This window comes from Polyodon spathula, chromosome 3, assembly GCF_017654505.1.
Source record: "Polyodon spathula isolate WHYD16114869_AA chromosome 3, ASM1765450v1, whole genome shotgun sequence".
Classification (NCBI taxonomy): domain Eukaryota; kingdom Metazoa; phylum Chordata; class Actinopteri; order Acipenseriformes; family Polyodontidae; genus Polyodon; species Polyodon spathula.
Window position 1 is genome coordinate 35,519,823 of NC_054536.1, and position 20,102 is coordinate 35,539,924.

Below are 20,102 nucleotides of genomic sequence, written 5' to 3' on the forward strand. Positions count from 1 at the left end.
AAGGCTGCAGTGGTATTTCTGAGTAATGAAATATTACTTTCGGAAACGGTTCAGCAGGGTTTGGTTATTGACGGAGTGTCAGTGTCTGTTCTGCCTCTTGCAGCTCCCGCCAGGAAAATAAATTTCAAATATTCTGCCTTTTCTGAAAAATGAACTTCTAGAGAGAGCGCTAAGCCGTCATGGTCAAATAATGTTCAAGCATTACAACGATTCCGCTGGGTTCTATATCCCCGGAGTTAAAGCACGTAGTTTCTTTCAGAAGACAGTCATATACGCTTCTGAATGACCCGACTTGAGAGCTAAATGTAGTGTTTAGGTTTCGGGTGGATGGTAGCGAATATGTAGTGTTTGCTGCTTCTGATTTAATGAAATGTTTTAAATGTGGCCGTAAAGGGCATATTGAAGAACTGCAAGACTGCAGGAGAAACTGAAAGCGAGGGGGAAGAAGCCATTGAGGTGAGAGTGCGCAGCTGAAACGGAGAGCCAGGTTGATGGTCCTTCGGATCACAGTGCTGTAAATGGAAGAGCAGAGCTAGAGGCTGAAAAACTCCAACCTGGTTTGGTCGAGTTTGGTGGGGTAGATGGGGAGAGTGAGCTGCAGGAATCATCCGAAATAGACAGTAAGAAGGGAGAAGCTGTGAATGAGGCTGGAGGGATACCTGTGGTAGTTGACTGACTGGGTAGTGAGGGAAGAGAGCAGATTGAGGAAAGCGCTGAGCAGAATGAGGGTACAGTTTTAGTGTTAGAAAAGGAGATGGAAGTGGGTGAGTTTAAATTCCCCAAAGGAAAAAGGCTAAAATTAGACAGTTTTGCAGCAAAACGCAGCCTCGTTTCTGAGGATGGAGTCAGTCAGGCTGGTGAATCAGTGAGCGAGCTACCTGTGAGAGTGGGTTGCGCTCAAACACACAGCACAGCAGTCAGCAGTGGTGATTTTAGTGAAGACTGGGGCAGTAATACTGACTCATCAATTAGCTTGGATAAGTCAGCAAGTCAACAAGCAAGAGGGAGGTATAGTGCCGAGAGCATTCGGGCATTTCTAAGCTCCACTAAAGGGAAAAGAGGGATTTAAGTTATTGAGCACTTCCCTGATTTTAAATTGTTTTTAAGTTCGGCAGAGCAAATTAAACATAATGCAGCTGTACTGGGAATGGAGCAAAGAGAAAGTTAGAAAATAACAAGCAAAGTTTGTGCCTCTCTAAAAAAAAAAAAAAAAAAAGTAATGATGGCTAAGTCTACACAAGCATTATTTCTTTATGTGTGCATTTTTATTGGTGTTTCTAAATTCCAGTGTATCTCTCCTTTAAACCCTAAAATGCAGACTAAATATAGGAACATTAAATATTAAATGGAGGTTGAGATTGTGCAGAGAGCAGCTGGTTGCTGTTCTAACAGCACATGATATGGAGGATGTGTGGAGAGTAATGAATCCTAATGTGAAGCAGTATACCTGGGCTAAAAGGGGAGTGAAGGGAATATATGTTTAGCTCAACTAGATACATTATGTTTTTAAGCATCAATTAAATTGTTACTCTAAAATGTACTATTCACCTCACAAGTCTATCTGATCATAGTTTGGTCATTTTCAATATGATTATCCGTATTGCACATGTTTATTCATCTTATTGGCATTTTAATACTAAACTTTTAAAAAAAAGTCATTTTGCAGAAAAAGGCGTTTTTATCAATAAGGCAATGGTGGGACGTGAGTAAAATTCAGACCCGACTGTTCTGTCAACAGTACACTATGAATGCTACAAAGAGCACTAGTGCGGATGAGAGAGCTGGAGGAGGAGATTACGGAACCCCATAATGCACTGGAGGCTGCATACAGTAACAGGCTTTATCAAGTCCTGAAGCTCAAAAAGAACAGTTTGGCTGAGTTGTTGGACTCACAGGTACAGGGAGTGCTGGTAAGTTCAAGGTTTTTAAAACTTTCAGATGGATGCTCCAACTCTATTTTTTTGCATTGGAAAAAGAATGTGGCTCAGAGTAAAACAGCAAGCCTTAGAACAGCAAATGGTCAGTTGCTGTGTGAGCCTGCGGCTATCAGGGAGCATACTGTGGGTTTCTTTTCACAGCTGTATATGGCGGAGGCTGTGGATGGATCTGAGGGAACTGAGCAGTTCCTCCAGGGGATAACACAGGTTCCAGAAGAAGAGAAAGAGATCTGGAGAGTGCACTGACATTGCAAGAACTTTCTAAAGCTCTAGTGGGAAGTGACCTTTTTGGAATTGATGGAGGAATGCATTGTGGAAAATGAACTGCCACTGATCTGCCAGCGTGCAGTACTGACTCTGCTGCCTAAGAAAGGGGACTTGTGTCTTAAGAAATGGAGACCTCCAAGTATTCTTTGCACTGACTATAACTGCATTGGATAAAGCAGGGGGTGCTATACTTGCCTGTAGAAGGAGGAGGACAGGGACTGATGGACATAATAAGCAGAATAACAGCTTTCAGATTCCAGTCGCTTCAGAGGCTGCTATACTTTCACGAATCACTACTCTGGAGAACAGTGGCTTTTGCTTTACTTCGTTTAGTAGGGAGGTTGAATTTTGATAGGCATCTGTTCTTATTGGATGTTGGAAAGTTAAATCTCTGTCTTCTGATTTTTATAGGGGATCGTAAATGCTTGGAAGGTTTTTAGAATTAAGAGATCTGAAGTCAGTAGGGTTGTATTGGTTGCTTGAAGAGTCTCCAATTTATAACTTGGCATTAAAATGCAATCTTTTTACCTTTAATTTCCAGTGGAGTAGTGAAGATTGGTAATTTAATTTTGATAACCGAGCCTGGAAAACTGCAGAATCACTAGCAAGTGAGCTGGGTGTGAAGTCAGTTCATGTGATGGAGGGTTTTTTAGTGCAGCTTAAAGCTGTTTTGCCTGCTGAAGGGTTACAGCAGTTGAGTCACTTTTTCATAGGAAAAAGCTAGATGGATATAGAACCGCCAGAGTTGGACCTGCAAATTGAACCTGCAATACAGCAGACCACCGATACCCTGGGGCAGATACTAAAGTTTGGAGAAGGCTATACGGTTCAGTTCGGGGGGGGGGGGGGGGATAACAAATACAAAAAAAAAAAAAAAAAAAAAAAAAAGAGATGTGTATCGGACGTGTGTGAAAGTGCTGCATTTTCAAAAGTTGAAAAACTTGCCTGATACACACTGGCGAGAGAGGCTACAGGTATAGGACTCCATCACACCTGCATGGAGGAATCTGTATGGATCACCAGTTCCTAAAAGGGTGGGGGATCTGCAGTGGAGAATATTGCACACCATTGTGGCCACCAACTCATTTCTCTCCATTACTCAGCCGGGGGGAGAAGATACTTGTCAATTTTGCTTGATTAGGGAAATGGTTTTTCATTGTTTTGTCATCGGTTAAAGCCTTTGTTTGAGTTACTGAATGATTTGTTTAGTGAATTGGGTCTGAGTTTTACTCAAATTACTTTTATTTTTGGGGTGAAGAACACTAAAGGAAATAAAAATATTTGTCAATTGGCAAATTTTCTACTGGGCCAGGCAAAAATGGCAATTTTGAAAAGTAGGAAAAACAAAATGAATGGAGTTTTAACTGATGCGATAGTACCTATTTTTAAAGTGTTGGTACCCTCAAGGATTAAAGTTGATTTTACTTTTTATAAATTGGTGCACCAGCTAGAAATGTTTCAGATAATTTGGGCAATTGGGGAGGAAGATAATAAATTATAATTATAAATTGTAACTATTGTAATAGAGAGTTTTGTATGGACATCTGTGCTATTTATTTATTTTGTACTGTTAATATTGATTGATTGAAAGAAAGGATATTAAAAAAATAAATATCTATAAAAAGTAATTAAACTGCAGCATTCGAATTAAAAGGAAAGGCTTTCAGCACCACCACATTCTTTTGAGCAAATTACAGATAATACATATAGTGGCTCTCATAAGTATTCACCCCCTTGGACTTTTCCACATTTTATTGTGTTACAACATGGAATCAAAATGGATTTAAAATTACGAGACTCAACGGGAGGGTCTGGGACACTGCTGCCAAAAGAAAGCTCAAAATAGGCGATTATTCTGTGCACTCTGCCATACAAGCACACTCCAAGATAGCAGGCCGTCTGGGAAGGTGTGAGCTTGCCCTTCACATGATTCACTGTAAGGCCCAACCATTGAAGGTGGCCAGTGACAAGTTATACATGGACCACTGCTTGTGAGGGGCTTAATTAGCTAGTTGTCCAGTTAACTGAATCTCAAAATGGGGCCAAGATAGCTTGCACACACTTCGAGAAGGCACGTGGAGCTAGGCCAAATAGCAAGACATGGAACCACTACACTGTTCCCTAAAAGGTGAAATAGCAGGTACTGCTACTTGCCTGTGGCTTGGCCTGCAGTTTGTGTATGCACAGGGTGGTGTAACCTATTAAAGCCTCTGTGATAAGTTAACTCTTTGTGGTCCATTTATGCAGCACCTGCAAGGTCCGATTTATTTTCACACATGCTGTTTAAAAGTAATTCTTTAAAGTAAAACAGGTTTAGAAGGCATTACATGTCAATAGGACACCCGGTACTGCATCTACAACCCCGCCCCACCCCTTGTTCACTGTATTTATCATATACCGCTTCATAGTCGTGCATAATTATGAATCTCCTAATCATTCGTTTTATCACCAAACTTCAATAATGCGATCCAAGTCATTATTTTCTTACTAGAACATCTCAAAAAGCTTCAAAAATGTCTGTGATATTCTTTGAGGGCTGGATGCGGAAGCAGCCGTCTTGTTTATGCCTGTGTTATCTTTGTGGTGCAGGGACTATCTATTGCTCAGATATGCCCCTGTAGAAAAAACGACTACAGGCCTGTGCTTAACGTCTTTTTGACGACCGTAAAGGGTTAAGGCTGCTGGGGCCTAGGGCGCCAGTTTGCAGCTGGTTTACACACCGGAGGTGGTCACTTAGGAAGCAGACGGACCAACTCCTTAGTGGATTGCCATATGCAGAGAGTGTTTAAGCATCTCGACCACCGCGGGATCATTTCGTACTTGAAAAGGAACAAATTGCTTGTCCAATATAAAACTGCTATATATTGAGAGCCGCGATATAGCGAGAGACCCATAGAAAAACAAATAGGCGAATAACAAATACTGTACAACCACCCCCTTATTTTATCGGGGGGTGTCAGGGTCCAGTATAAAAAGCAGCACGCGTTTTAATTTGTACACCGGAGGGCAATCGTTTCTCATCAACTTCAGCCCCCAACTAATTTCACGAGTCTTCCGCTCCTTTCTCAAACGCACTGGTTTCTTTCAATGCATTCACAACAACATAGCAGGCTTTTTGCTAGGGAGCCGACGTCATGGCCGTGGCTTTTGCTAGTGCACTGCTGCCACACGTGAACACCTCGTTGGTTAAAATAAAAATCGCTTCATTAAGTAGATAATTTGCTTTGTGTTATTGTGAAATACGTGTGTATATGATAGCAGTACAATATTATTGCTTTGTTTTTAATTGTTTTGTATATTGTTGTTTGTGATGTGCAGTACGAAATAAAACAAACAGTAATTCTAAGTGCCTGTGTATATTGCAGCTGAGGCATATGCAGTTAGAAAGTAAAAATGGACAGCCAACTCCAGGACTGCGATATATCCGAATCAATTTGATGCAACTGTTTTGTATTTGCTTAGTTTTATAATTTGCATGATATCCGTGATTTTAACATTACCACGGAATGTTTGACGGTTATCATACGTGGAAATTTTATACACAGTCTCGCACTGTCTGATTGAATAAATCAATATAAAAACCGAAACGAAAAACAGAAACAAAAAGTTATAAAATTGTACCTTGCCCTTTTCTACAGAAACAGTGGTATGCAATTCTGTGTTGGCAACAGTGAATGTTGCTAAAGGCAGTTGATCATTCTCTTCAAGTTGCTCTTCCAAATCATCTGCAAAATGACGACAGAAAAAAAAAAAAAAAAGCCATACTAAAAAGTTGAGCAAATCCATTTAAAAATTGGTTAAGAAATACACCAGATTCTGCCGAGTCAACGCCCCGAACGGCATAGTGTTGATGTTAAGGCAACAGCGGGGAGGGGATTTGACTCAAGTAGTAACAAGCAATATTACTGTAATATTATTAACATTAGCTGGTAGATTGTTTAGAAATAGGCATTTTAAAATTCAAGTCACAGCACACAGTTATGTTAAAAGAATCAAGAAATGCAGTTAACAATTTTTAAATGGTGAAATGCAAAGTAACCCGTTTGCCTGAAAAAAGGGTGCTGCTAAATCCACTGTAATGTCATGCTACGTTTAGAATTAAGCATTTTTACGGTTTTCATTTTTAAAATTACTCTGCGCATGTGAAAGATACAAGGTTGTCCATTCATGATGTTCTCTACTGCACTTGGCAGCCATCAATTCCTTCATTTTGTACAAGGAATTCACTGGGGAAAATATCAATAGGAGAGATTTCATCTTGAATCTAGCCACAGCGCTTCAGCAGAAACAACGTGATCAGAAAACTGCAAAGCAGAAGGCTGCAGCAACTCAGCCTGGATTCTGTGTTGTACCGAGTGACAGACACAAAAAAAGTCGTTTTAAATTAAAAAAAAAAAAAAACAACATTGTTTTTTTACAGTTGTGCATGTACATAATATCCCCATTTATGTTTAATTGTTCATTTAAATACAGCGTTTCGGCTATGGAGATGTTTGATGTGATGTGCTGGAAAAAGCTTGAGTTGTATCCGATAGTTTGTCTATCATTTTAATATTGAAATTACTTCATATTTAAAATGTAACCATCAGAATGACTGCCAGCAGCGGTTTTCGTATGATTATAACCGCGGCGGTTCTAGTGTTAAATGGTGAAATACAAAGTAAAGGGTTTGCCCGAAAAATGGGTGCTGCGTAAGTCCACTGTAATGTCATTTTAAATGTTCATAAAACACAAATGGATGACTGCAGCTTGTAAATTGTAAAAATAAAAACACAAATGGATGACTGCAGCTTAACAGGAAAGCATAATCAAATCAGACTCAGAGCCTGTATTGTTCGATCCAAAACAAAAGTGCTTACAATTTACTCAAATCAATGCACAGAGCAACTACTATACTGCACAGCTTGTTCTACTCGCTTGAAGCGCAAGATTTGAAATCTCAGGCGTTATTTGCACTTGATTATTAGAAATGGTGAAAAATTGACAGTCAGTCAGCTAAAAATGGGGCTGGGGCAATAGTTCAAACTACCAATGTATGTATTTGTTCACGTTATATTTAAAGATATCCCTGGAAACTTAAATATTTATAAACTCAATTCAGGAGGGCTACGCTTTGGCACATAGGAAACACTCTTGCACAAAGGAATACAAAAAAATCCTTTAAAAAAAACAGGAGTTGTACCTGGATTCAAGGTTTTATCTTCATCTCCAAATTGCAGTGTATCATCTTGGTCCTGGCTGCTATGACAAGAAAAGTCTGAGGGTCTAATCAAAGCAAAGGGTGCTCTCTTCTCTGGAGATGTAATGAAATAACCAAATGAAGGCTGCAAGACATATTTTATTTATTTGAGCATGAAGTAGAAAAAAACCCATAATGTTACAACATGAAGGCTGCAAGTTCTTTTTTTACTATATTAATTCACCCCCAGCATAAGGCAAAACAATTATACATGAATGTATTCACCAATAAAATGCACGAACCCGCTTTATATCATCTTCAGTGTCCCCAAGGAATCCAAGAGCCTCCGATCTTTGGCAAAAGAACTGTCCCAAAGACAGTCGAAGATAGCTTTGATTACTTATATCAAAGTCAGAGGGAGCTTGTGATGCTCTCATTAGAACATAGTTGCTTGTTGGCAATTTCCATGAAGTATCACCTAGACTTATATTCTGAACGTCCATCTTCTCTTCCTAAAACCAAACATTGTGTGGTAGTTTTCAGCTGTCAATTTTATTTTAAGTAATTAAAAAATGCATAAAAAGTATGCTATACCGTTCGTTGAACACAACATAATATTAAACATTTTAGATGTATGGCCATTAAATTTAAACATAAAACATTAACTTTTAATAAAAATAGCCCTGAAAAATTAGGTTAGGACTAAACGAACTCTCACCTGTATAAAGCAGTGTTCCTTTTCAAATTCCTCCTCATCTTCAGCAATTTTTTCAATAATGTTTGCTTTGGAGACAAATGTTAAAATTAATTCATGCTTTAATGACATTATGCAACATAGTAAAAGTGATAACTGGTATGCTTGGTCACCTTCAACATCTGTAAAATAAGAAATAGAATCTATTGCACAAGTAACGCGCTAGAGCACCACCTTGCATGTAAAAAAAAAAAACGACGAGTACTTTGGCTCAACAAGCCTGCACCCTTAATACAGTGTTATAAAAATTGGTGATCAAATTCAAATAGTTGGGTATCGCTAAGAGCAAGTTGGTTGCCAATATACCCAAATGCTTAAAATACAACAAAAACGTATGACACTAAAGTGATACTAAAACAGTAACTTGTCTGTTGCCTCATTCAGCCGATTGGTTAATCTATGTAGCGGATGACTCCAATGTTTTTATATATAATTTCAACTGCCATCAATTAAGGTGCATTAACCCAATTGTCTACGGAGGCCCTTTTGATGCTCTGTGCTATAAGGGTTTTGTATAAGTAGTATTTTGGTAGTAAGCTGTTTTACACCAAAATTACAATATGCACCTAAATCATCCTTAGTTCATAAAATCTTTGGTTGATGTAAGATTTGAGACTTAAGCTGCTTGATTTGCCTGTGTTAGTGCAACTGTTTTATTCCTTTTGGGGGTATTATGTGCTTTAGCCTGACATCAGGTCACTGACACGTCCAATTATACAGCCCATGGTGTATATTACCCACCCAGATTTCATGTGCCCAGTACGTCAAAGAATGAGATACCCAGGCAAAAAGGAGAGAGATAGGCGACAGAGAGATAGATAGATAGATATCCCCTCTAACTCAACCCAATTAAAGGGATAATTAGGGTCAGCTTGTTGAATACTTTGGTTAACAATCAGGCCTGATTTGGGCCAGCCCTGCCCAATATAAATCTGACTAACTTTGGCCCTTGCCATCAGAGTGAAGTTGTCCGCACACAGGTTCTAGAGTCACATCACGCCATGAACAAAAGTAATTCCTGAAGACCTCTGAAAAAAAAGTTGTTGATGCCTATCAGTCTGGAAAGGGTTACAAAGCCATTTCTAAGGCTCTGGGGCTCCACCAAACTACAGTCAGAGCCATATTATCAAAATGGAGAAAGTTTGGGACAGTAGTGAATCTTCCCAGTAGTGCCAGTCCTGCCAAAACCTCTCTAAGAGCAAGGCATAAAATCGTCCAGGCAGTCAAAGAAACCTAGAACATCCAGGGATCTGCAGGCCTCTCTTGCCTCGGCTAAGGTCAGTGTTCATGACTCCACCATCAAAGACACTGAGCAAAAACAGGATTCATGGCAGAGTAGCAAGGCAGAAACCACTGCTCACTAAGAGGAACATGAATGCTCGTCTCAAGTTGGCCAAAAAGCATCTGTATGATCCTCAAGAACAATATTCTATGGACAGGAGTCAAAAGTGAAACAGGTCTACATCAGAATGGCTGAAGAACAAGAAATGTAAAGTTTTGAAATGGACTAGTCAAAGTCCAGACCTAAACCCCATTGAGATGTTGCGGCAGGACCTGAAACAAGCAGTTTCTGCTCAAAACCCCACAAATGTCACGGAGTTGGAGTGGGCCAAAATTCAACCACAGCGCTGCAAGAGACTGATCAATAAACTACAGGAAGCATTTGGTTGCAGTTATTGCTGCTAAAAGGTGGCGTAACCAGTCTAAGGGGGAAATTACTTTTTCACACGGGGGCATTGGGTGTTGCATAACTTTAATAAATGAAATACATATCAATTTTGTTGTGACGGGGGCAAATAATTTCACTCTTTTCTTTTCATTTCTTTACGGTTCTCTTTTAAAAATACAATTTTAAATGCTGATCAATGTGTTGTCTTGAAAGAACTACTATATAAAGATGTTCAACTCAATTTTGGCATTTCTTCACTATTCTGATACAGCAAATTGCCAAACCAGATTAAGCGTTGGGCGCCAAAACTTGTGACTATTTCTAAACACCAACCACCACACCCCCACCCCTTTTCTCAAATAAAGACTTACTGCCAGATAGGAAGTTTTCATCCTGAAACAGGTTATTAACATCTCCAAGTAGATTAGCTTCTTTCTCAAATGAAGAATAATATGCCAAGTCTGTGACCCAATCCCCTTCTTCGTTTTGGTAAACCACTTTATGTGAATCGTCCTCTCGAGGGGCAGTTATCCCTACAAGTTAAGACCATTATAGTATTCCGTTTAAACAAAAAAACAGTAACATTTAAGCTGTGTTAGATTTCTAGCCATGAGAAATTGAAGGACAGCTGTTTCTCCATTACATATCTTTTTCCAATATATGGGAGGATATTAAAAGCAGTATATGATGTTTTAATAAAGCCTACATTATTCTACCTAAATAAATATTACCCAAGTGGTCACTAGAACAGTTATTCTGCTACCAAATGGTCTTCAATCTTAGATCTTTTTGCAGTTTTCAGGGCTACACTATGGACAATGCATCTGATTCAACCAATGCTCATTTTCCATCTTAGTTTTCTCCTCAACGCAGCGAGTCCTCACATAGCAAGGACGAGCTGAGGGCGTGCGATCATCCTGTGATCTCACAAGCCTAAAGCCAGAATTGCTTTAACGCCGAGCAATCCACAGCAGAGGTGGACATGCTACTGATCCGGAAGGAGAGAGATAAGCCCTGCTTTTTACCCACTCTGAATGTGCTCTGTCTGGCCAGTAGGGTTCGCTGTTGTGCGATGAGAAGCAATCGCTGCTGGTTTCCCATCCCCCCCACCCTAGGAGCATTAGAGCCAATGCAACACCCCCTCAGGGTCCACAGCAATTTCACAGATGTTTAAAAAATAAATACATATAAAGCTTTGGAATTTTCCAATCAAAATTCCAAACCACTATCCTTCACTGTATGCATTATATTATTTAAACACTGCCTCTATTTGACATGGATCTGACCTCTATTTGACATGGATCTCTTAAAATTGAAGATTCTCAAGCCTGTCACTTATTAGTTCTGTTTATACCTTCTCCATTGTTGCCAAACATCATGTTCCAGTCAGGCTTTTGTTCAAGATGGTGGTTCCACCCGTCTCCAGCATCTTCATTCTTAGGAGTTGGTGACAAGTATTTATCATCAAGAGAGGGTTGGGACTCTGCATTTGTGTTCTCATCACCTTCTTCATTACAATCAGTTAACACCTCTGTAGCTGTGGAGTAGCCACAAGGTCCATCTCTCAGACCATCCATATATTCACCACCATATTGAGGCACAAACTGGGAGAGATGAAAGCTGTTTTGGGTTCTTTGCAGTATACCAGAGTTTGACTGGTCAGCAGGTTTGCAGTTTTCACCAATATTGCGAAAATACAACGAGTCCAGATTATCTTCTGCACCACTTGCAGATGCTACCTCAGGGTTGTCCATAGCATCCTTAAATACAGTGCACAAAGCATAATGTTATGATTATTTACTGAAAGTAAAAAAGTTATAAAAAAAAGCAACTGCCGGAAGTAACAGATGAAACGGTTCTAATAATTGAGCCAACATCTGTAAAAAAAAAAAAAAAAAAAACTGCACTTGAGTAATACAAAACTGATTATATGTACTACTTATACACATACGTACTAAAGCATCCTGTCGATCCTGTACCAGCCTCCTATTGGTCGTCGATGATCTTGAAGGAACCAATCTATTTACTGTACCTCCAGCTTCCCCTGTTCCAAGTGGACATATACGATCTCCCATCTAAAAAGTTACAAGCCAAAACAAAAATAAACAAAACAAAATAAAGCAAAACGACTTGTCCCCTGTCCTGCCCCCCCCCCCCCCCCCCCCGTGTTCTTCTCAAATGTCCAATCAGTTTTTCCCCTCACCACAGCACTACCCTACGCAGCTCAAGAGAACCGAAGGTTCAATGGACACCCTCTGCGCCCATGACGAGCCAGCTTCCTCTTTTACACCCAGGAACGTTAGGTTATTATGACCCTGGTTCCCTGAAATAGAAATATTAAATACCAAAAAATGAGTGTTTCCTTTTAAGGCAATCAACCCTGAAAACTTGATACAAAAAGACACTCGTTAGAGGAGGATGACATAGCGCTGCTCCACCCCCACTAGCATAAAACCACCACTCATCTTGACAGTACAGTCATTTTCCTTCGAGAACTGTGACCAAGAACGCCGCAATCTCAAAGTTAATGGTTAATATTCCTATTTCAGGGAACCAGGGTTATGATAATAACATAACGTTCCCTTTCAAGTAGGAAATATTAACCATTACAAAATGGGCGAGTATAGCCAAGCTGGTCACAAGGACATGGAGCATACCTCAATAAGCTACCAGCTTAACTGGAATAAAAACATAAGTATGGACTCCCTGAAATGTTCTATGAGTATACAACAAATCTGTCGCAAGGACATTATATACAATGCTGAGCTCCAAAGCTAAGCAAAAACGCTTCTGCTACAAACAGTATTCCAGTAAACTGAAAAACATTAGAATGGACTCGCCTCTAATGTTATGTCGTGAGGGTGGACTGGGAAGCCGCCTTCAGCAATCTTGTGCCAAATACAAGATTGTGCTGGTCCACGACTTTGTCAATAGAACCTGGCAAGCTTGTTTGGGGGGGGGGAGGGTTGGGAATGCTGCACTACATTATATCCTGGATCACCTCGGAACAAAGCCCTCCGAGTCAGTTGACCCCTGGTGGGATAGCCGGCGAGATTCTCGGGTAGAAGTAGATTGGCCAGTTCATACACAGTCTGTATTACACCTGTTATCCATTTGGATGGACGCTGTTTACACAGAGCCTGTAACTGTAACTTCTCTCCGTAACATACAAAAAAACGTTTACGACTGCCTCCAGCTTTTAGTTCTGTCCACATAATACGCTAATTTCCGCACTGGGCAAAGCACATGAAGCTGGTGCTCCCGGTCAGATTGGAAAGGAGGATGGAAAACATATATTTCCACCAGATGGTTAATGTAGCAAGCCAAAATTTCTGCCAAAAAACAAAGCCAGGTTAGTACAAAGTGTAACCTTGTTTCTGGCCTCTGAAAATTCGACAGGCTCTCGATATGGAGAATGCCTGCATTTCACTCACACACTTAGCAGAGGTGACTGCAAGGAAGAAAGCCTTCTTAAAAGATAAAACATTTCAGCCCAGCTGAATGCATGGGCTCAAATACAGGTTTTATCAGTACATTAAGCACCACATTTAACCTCAGAGGAGAAACTCAATCCTTCACAGGTGGCCTAAGCTGCCGGGTGCCTTTCAAAAATTGCCCCGGGGAGACTGAATCTATTTTTACATGGCACGCCAAAATGGCTCCCAAATAGACCTTTAGAGTAGAGGGGGATTTCCCCTAATCAAAAAAGGTCCTGTAAAAATTACTGTTTAATTGCCACAGGGCATGTCATGGGTTCGAAACCACGAGCCAAACACCATGTCTGAAACTCTACCTGTAACCATACCGGGAATGAGTAGAGGCTGATCATCCTGTTTGATAACCAGACAGCTCAAAACGCTGCAGTTCAGGGTCCAGACCAAAGATGCAGCTGCAGGCTCGATGGGCTAGGGTGCCACAAGATACCTTGCACCTGACTGAAGGACATCACAGACGTGTTGGCCGTGTGGATGAACACTTGTCTACTCCAAACCTGCTCCAAAATTTCCTGCAAAGACTGGTACGCTGCCTGTAGTCCCAAAATATTGATTTTGCGACCCTGCCGTGTGGATTGCCACACACTCCGCCGCAGCCTGAGTTGGACCTCTCTCCGGGTTATGCTGCCAAGCGCTACGCCTAGCCGTAGATGGGCCAGTTGTCTCCACCAAAAGAGTGCCTGTAGACGGTGCAGGTGTCAGGAATAGAAGGTTGAGGTTCAGAAATGACCAAAAAGCTATGCAGTTGAACCAAACCTGCAGAGGGCGCATATGTAAAAGACCCAGTGGAAAGTTGCTGTTGCCATCAAGCCCAGAAGCCTCTGGAAGAGCACCACTGGTAGTACCCTGCAAAGCTGAAACAGCTCTAGCAGGCTGTTACTCTCAACAGTTGTCAACATGCGCCCTGCATCCAGGCACACCCCCAGACAGTTCACAACCCGGATGGGTGCTAGTTGGCTCTTTGCATGGTTTATCTTCAGGCGGCAGGGGAATCCACAGTTCACAGCACACCAGCGACCCCCGTTTCCGATAGGGCGCCTGCACTTCTGCAGTGGAGCCATCAGATCTGTGTTGTCCTCCGGCACTATAGGACTGGTGGCCTCGCTGTGCATCCGCAGTGCGAAAAACGACTGATTAGCAAGAACACATTTTGGGATACAAATAATAAAAATTGTGCATTCTGAAACTGGGGAGAAAAAATATATATATTGGCGCCAACTAAATTTACATAAAAAAAAAAAAAAAGTCATAGTATTATGCTCCTTTGCCGTCATAAAAATTCAGCTGAACAAGTCGGAGGACTTTATGCGCCAAGATCCTGGGAAGGAATGCAAGGGAGCTGCAGGCTTCCCACACCACACAGAGCCGCGGTGGGACTTAACCAACCCTAGCTGAAAATACACAACACTGCTAGAAATAATACAACATTTTAGCGATTCTATAAATAATTCTGCACTTTAAAGCAATGCTAAAAAAAAAAAAAAAAAAAAAAAAAAAAAGCACAAAAATACAGGAGGATATACTTAATCAATTCTCTGATGTGAATCAGGTTAGGCTGAAAAAGGAAAATGGCAATACTGTCAGGGCGAGTAGTAGTTTTATGCTTGTGGGGTCACAGCAACACAATGTCACCCTCCTATGACGAGGGACTTTTGGTATAAAGTTTCCAGGTTCAGGTGTCTTAAAGGGGAACGTCCGTTTTATAATGGTTAATATTCCCTAATTGAAAGGGAACTCGAGAGCTGATGTCGCTGAGCTACAGACATCTGGGAGGACAAAAGATCAGCCCAGCAGGTGACTATTTTAGAGCTCACTGGGCACCTGGCCAGCAGGGTCAGATGAGGAGAAAGTCCCTGCTGGGTTTGCCTCCCTAACTTATGGAAGTGCCAGAGCTTAGATCCCCAGCTTAGACCGGCGACTTCACACAACCAGGGCCTGCAGAGTATGACTCAACCTGCACACCACGCAGTTGTGCTTTTACCAGGTGAACCACTCTGGGACCCCTATTAATATTCACTTCTAAGAGGTTTGTGTACTGGTACAAGGTACAACTGCTACACTAGTTGTAGAAAAGGTCCATTTGAAATCTTAACACAGAACTAAAATTAGAAGTGAATTTTATTTAAGCATTTTAGAAGTACATGTTTTCTTACCTCACTGTGAGCAGGACGAGAATCTCTACCAACTCTCTGCAAAGGAAGCTGGTCATGGTCATCCTCGCCTGCAATGTTGCAACCCACTATTCCCAGCCCACGCAGATCATGGTAAGTGGTTTGAACATTAGAAGAAAACGTGGTAATAGTTGCTACCCCACCATTATCTTCATCGCTTTCACTTGTTCCATCCCCTCCACCACCTGTAAAGTACAATGAGTACAATGAGCGCTTGGAAATAGATTGTGGGATTCAGACAGAATAGGACACAATTAAGTAATGCTTTTACTGTTAAATAGTAACCAACTTACCTGTAATCGGTGAATTTATGACTTGACCTTCAGCCGATCTCCTGAACTCAATTCCAGAATTATTTGATGCATTTCGTACTCCAACACATGACTCCTCATCAGAGCTGCCTCCTTCTAATCCAGGTCTGAAACGAGCATTACTACTTTCTCCAACCTGCAAGCAACAAAAGTGCTTAAATACAGTCAGTCATTAAAGCAGACTTCATGTATTCTGTAGCCTATAGTACAAGTAGCTGATAGTTGTAAATACAAAAATAAAAAAGGTCACCAGTTTCATGAAAAAAAAAGTTTACCACATTATGTGACAAAAAAATAAAATCTGCCTTTAATCCCCCACCCCCCTTTTTTCTACTGTAACTAACCACCCACCTTGTTCCAATAATACATACCAGCTGTCTTGTTGTGCTGGGCAACAAGCACCTTTGTCTCAAGACATTCTTCTTGTGAACTGCTTCCAACTCATCCTCTGTATCTTCATCACTGGCAGGGCAAGAGTCCATTCCTGTAGCAGCTACACGGATACTTGGTATTTGGAAATAATCCTGCAACAAATAAAGGTTGTCAACTTAATTGCAATCACCAAAACCAAGTAAACAAAATCTCCTCCATTGGCATAAGGCAGGCTTAATTAAATACCTCTTCGTAATGATCTACAAACTGGAAATGACCATTTTCTTGATCTGATGAACTCTGGGCAGGCATATTCTCTCTGGCAGATACATTCCGTTGCTATAAAAAAAAAAAAAAAAAATCTACTTCATTAAAACAAATTAAGAAGTAACCCTGCACTGTATGCATGTATGGCTTACAGCTTAATAAAGTTTAAAAACCTTGAAGAACTGTACATTAGTTTTTCAATTCAAGCAAGAGTTTGTTACAATAAGTATTCATGATTCATTTCAGCAAGCCCAGGATTAAATGGAGGAAAATACCTGTCCTGTACCAGAATTTAGCTTGAAATAATATGAAATCTGATCACCAGTTCTCTTCCAACAAGTAAGACGAAAACTACCCGTAGCATGGTTTCTTCAAAGGATGATGAACTCCAATTAAAAAGTGAACTCCCGGTCTCCAGGTTGCTTTGTCAGGAGAAGCAAACTGATCTCTTGCCCAGAGATGATTCATGTAATCCTTTGCAAAACACCAAAACCAGTGTACCATAAAACCTTCATGTCAAATCCAATCATCATCCTTTACTGTTTTAGATTTCAAAATGTGGACAGAGGGGGAAGGTGGGTGGGATATGGTTGTGTGGAGTTCCTCATCCTATGAATAAATCATATTACAGGTAATCATCTTCTCGTATGATCAACTCCACACACAAAAGTGAACCATACCAAAGGATTTAGAATAGCGTTGCAGTGAGGATACACTATTAATGTTTAAATATATTGAATAGGTTATATGGATTTCACCTATGCTAAATGTGTGGTTACATAAATATAAGAATCACATGAAAAATCAGCATTTCTATACTTCTTATGCACAATGTCATCGTGTATAGAATTAAGTCAGCATTTTAAAAATAAAACTCTAAATAAACAAAGCAAAAAACTGAAAATCCTTTTAGTAATTTCGACTTTTAATTTGGATAAACTGGACAGTAGCTTTTCAGAAGAAAAAAAAGACAAATAGAAAAGCAACTAATCAATTCCAAACCATCTACGGAGCAAAGTAATAGTCTAAAACCTGAGGACGTTAGCTTACTTGAGGGAGTGACAACTAAAATAAATAAAGTAACAAAAACGTGGGCCGTTCATATTAAGACTTCTGTTTTGAGAAAGGCAAATCTGTAGACTCGAAGTTCTACCCAATGAAGAAATAGAAAACTACTGTCTGACTTCTCAGGGAGAGATAGAAGTGGGATTAACCATTACCTTCAGCACACCACTGAAATAAAAATACTGATATCACTAGATTCTGAATTCAGTCAGGCAAACAAACACCTAAATCTACAAGCTAAACATGCAGCTTGTCATGGCTAAAATTATAAAAAGCTGATTTCAAAAGAACAGGTCTGAAGAAACTTAATACATCTAGAACTTTGAGTGAAAAAACAGCTACTAACTTGCTCTGAAGTATGGTTCAAGCTGGTTTATTTTGTAGACAAGGAAATAAAAACACTGCTAATTTCTGTAAAAATAACTGTGTTGTACTTGCCGTTGGCACTGGCAGTGAACATGTCACTCAAACACCCGCATTACAGACCAAAAATCAGCAAGGTGGTCTTAGACAGTTCCCAACATCACCGATATACAAATGTACACAGTCAGATTTTAAAAACTGTCCTGTAAAAACAGGGTTCATACACAGACCTATTAAACAAATCCAGACCTCCCACAATTCGACAACAAGACTAATTTTAAATATGTTTAAAATGGTTAAGCTGTTCTAGCAGACGACTTGCTTGGATTGTGTTTTGCTGTTTGCACTCAGAAGGAAGAAACTAGCTAAAATATGAAAAATTACAATTTCTGTGCCAATTTAAAGCCCTAAAAAAGTAATTTCATAACATGATAATTAGTCAAATTGCATGCATCTTGCATTGATAATATATTAAGAATCTATGAAGAAAAAAAAAATAGGGGATAGTATGTTTGTCATGGCTGCTTCAACATATATTAATAAACATTTAAAACAGATCATCAGGTCAAATATGTAAACTATACATATTTAAATGTAGTCAAAAACTAAAATCCTATACAATTTCAAAAGACTAAATCCCCCTACACATGTAAGCAATTATTCACTTGCAGCCTTTAGGGCACCGACATTTTATAATAATATTGCTGTGGATGGTGCAGCACAGCCTGGGACAGTATACAGCAATCAAAAACGATTGATCAGTTCTGAAAATAACTGTTTAAAATATACTGACAAAAATATCTCCTATGGGTCTGCTAAATGCATAGCAGTCAGGAATTGCTCAAATCAAACCACGATCTGAAATATACAACTATTCAGTTTATCCGACTTACTGGATTCCAGACTGAACAGGTAATTCCTATAGGCCAGTTTATGGATCAATCATTCAGTTTGATTGACGTGATCAATCCACCACACACGTTTTAAGAGACTAAACCCTCCCACACATTCTAAAAATGTCAGAAGCGATTGGTCAAACACAGCGTGCCCAAGCACCGAGTTACTACCGCATATGCCACGGTACAACAGAGACAGCATACAGTAAATAAACAGCAATATGAGCAGTTCTGAAAATAACTATTGAAAATAAGATTCAGTTTGCTAAAAATAGGTCCTCGGATTCTAAACGTTGTATCCATCAAAAGTTGCTCCAAAATATATAATAATTTTTATTTTTTTGCTTCTCTGACTTCCGCATCAGACATCGAATAACAGAGAAATACAGTTTACAGATCAATCATGCACCTTTTAAATGATGTGACCGATACACCACTCACATATTTTGAGAGCTGAAACCCTTCTACACACAATTGAAATTAGATTTATTTTAGGACGTATGCCGTATGCCTCCTAGTACTGAAGGAGTTCAACTATCAATGTTATTTAGGAATCAACCTACCCCCCCCCCCCCCCCCCCCCTCCCCCCTTTGTTTTTTTTTGTTTTTTTTTAAAGCAGAATATTCTCAGTTCATCGTTGGATTTAATGCAGCATCAAGTCTGTTTTGCTGCACACAACTCGCTATTCTATTGTCATCAGATACTAAAAAAGAAATAAAAAATCATAACACCACCCCTTTGAGACATATTTACTGCATTCTGGTCGCACATTACACAGCACTGGGAAAATCAGTGTTCTATCGATGTACATTAAAATCGGCTAAAAAAACCTACCGAGAGCCAACTGTTCCAATTTTTAAATGGTATTTTTATCATAGCATTTATAAAACAATACAATTAGAGAACATGCAAGTACTAAAATCAACGCTTTTCATATGACTGACATGTTTTCAAGGGGACTTAATGGCTTCATGCAGCTTTTGGAAGTTGACCAGAAGTATGCAAGGCGCGTTCGATAAATATTTCTTGAACAGCCTCAAAAACAAACTATACTATTAAAAAATAAATTAAAAATGGAAAGGTGAATTTAGCATAATGTGTTAGGAAAAGCTGAGATCAATGAAATAGCAATATATAGCCCATGGATACCAAGAAATGAAGCATTCAATTAGAAAAATCCTTTCATTGAGCAACAAATGCAAGAAGTATTAGTACATGGCAAACTGCAACTATTCTCTTTCCTTCAAGATGGGAAATTATACATTCCTAACGATGCCTTTCCAGACTATTATAATAAAAGGACATTGCAATGTTAACATTCAATGAGCTCAGCAACAAATATCTTGGTGTTTCTAA

General features: G+C 39.8%; 1 protein-coding gene across 4 annotated transcripts in view; it reads right to left on the minus strand.

Annotated features, from left to right (window-relative positions):
• cep192 (centrosomal protein 192) overlaps positions 1-20,102 on the minus strand; it is a 98,718-nt gene that overhangs the window by 60,364 nt on the left and 18,252 nt on the right. For 3 of the 4 annotated variants that reach the window (XM_041245154.1, XM_041245153.1, XM_041245156.1), the window contains exons 8-18: positions 16,401-16,493; positions 16,154-16,306; positions 15,765-15,918; positions 15,454-15,656; positions 11,762-11,881; positions 11,161-11,566; positions 10,178-10,339; positions 8,102-8,166; positions 7,686-7,895; positions 7,387-7,528; positions 5,826-5,929 (exon numbers count right to left, since the gene is read on the minus strand). In XM_041245154.1, coding sequence (XP_041101088.1) covers positions 5,826-5,929; positions 7,387-7,528; positions 7,686-7,895; positions 8,102-8,166; positions 10,178-10,339; positions 11,161-11,566; positions 11,762-11,881; positions 15,454-15,656; positions 15,765-15,918; positions 16,154-16,306; positions 16,401-16,493 — 1,812 coding nt within the window. The remainder of the gene's footprint in view (positions 1-5,825; positions 5,930-7,386; positions 7,529-7,685; positions 7,896-8,101; positions 8,167-10,177; positions 10,340-11,160; positions 11,567-11,761; positions 11,882-15,453; positions 15,657-15,764; positions 15,919-16,153; positions 16,307-16,400; positions 16,494-20,102) is intronic. The other variant, XM_041245155.1, reaches the window with a different exon arrangement.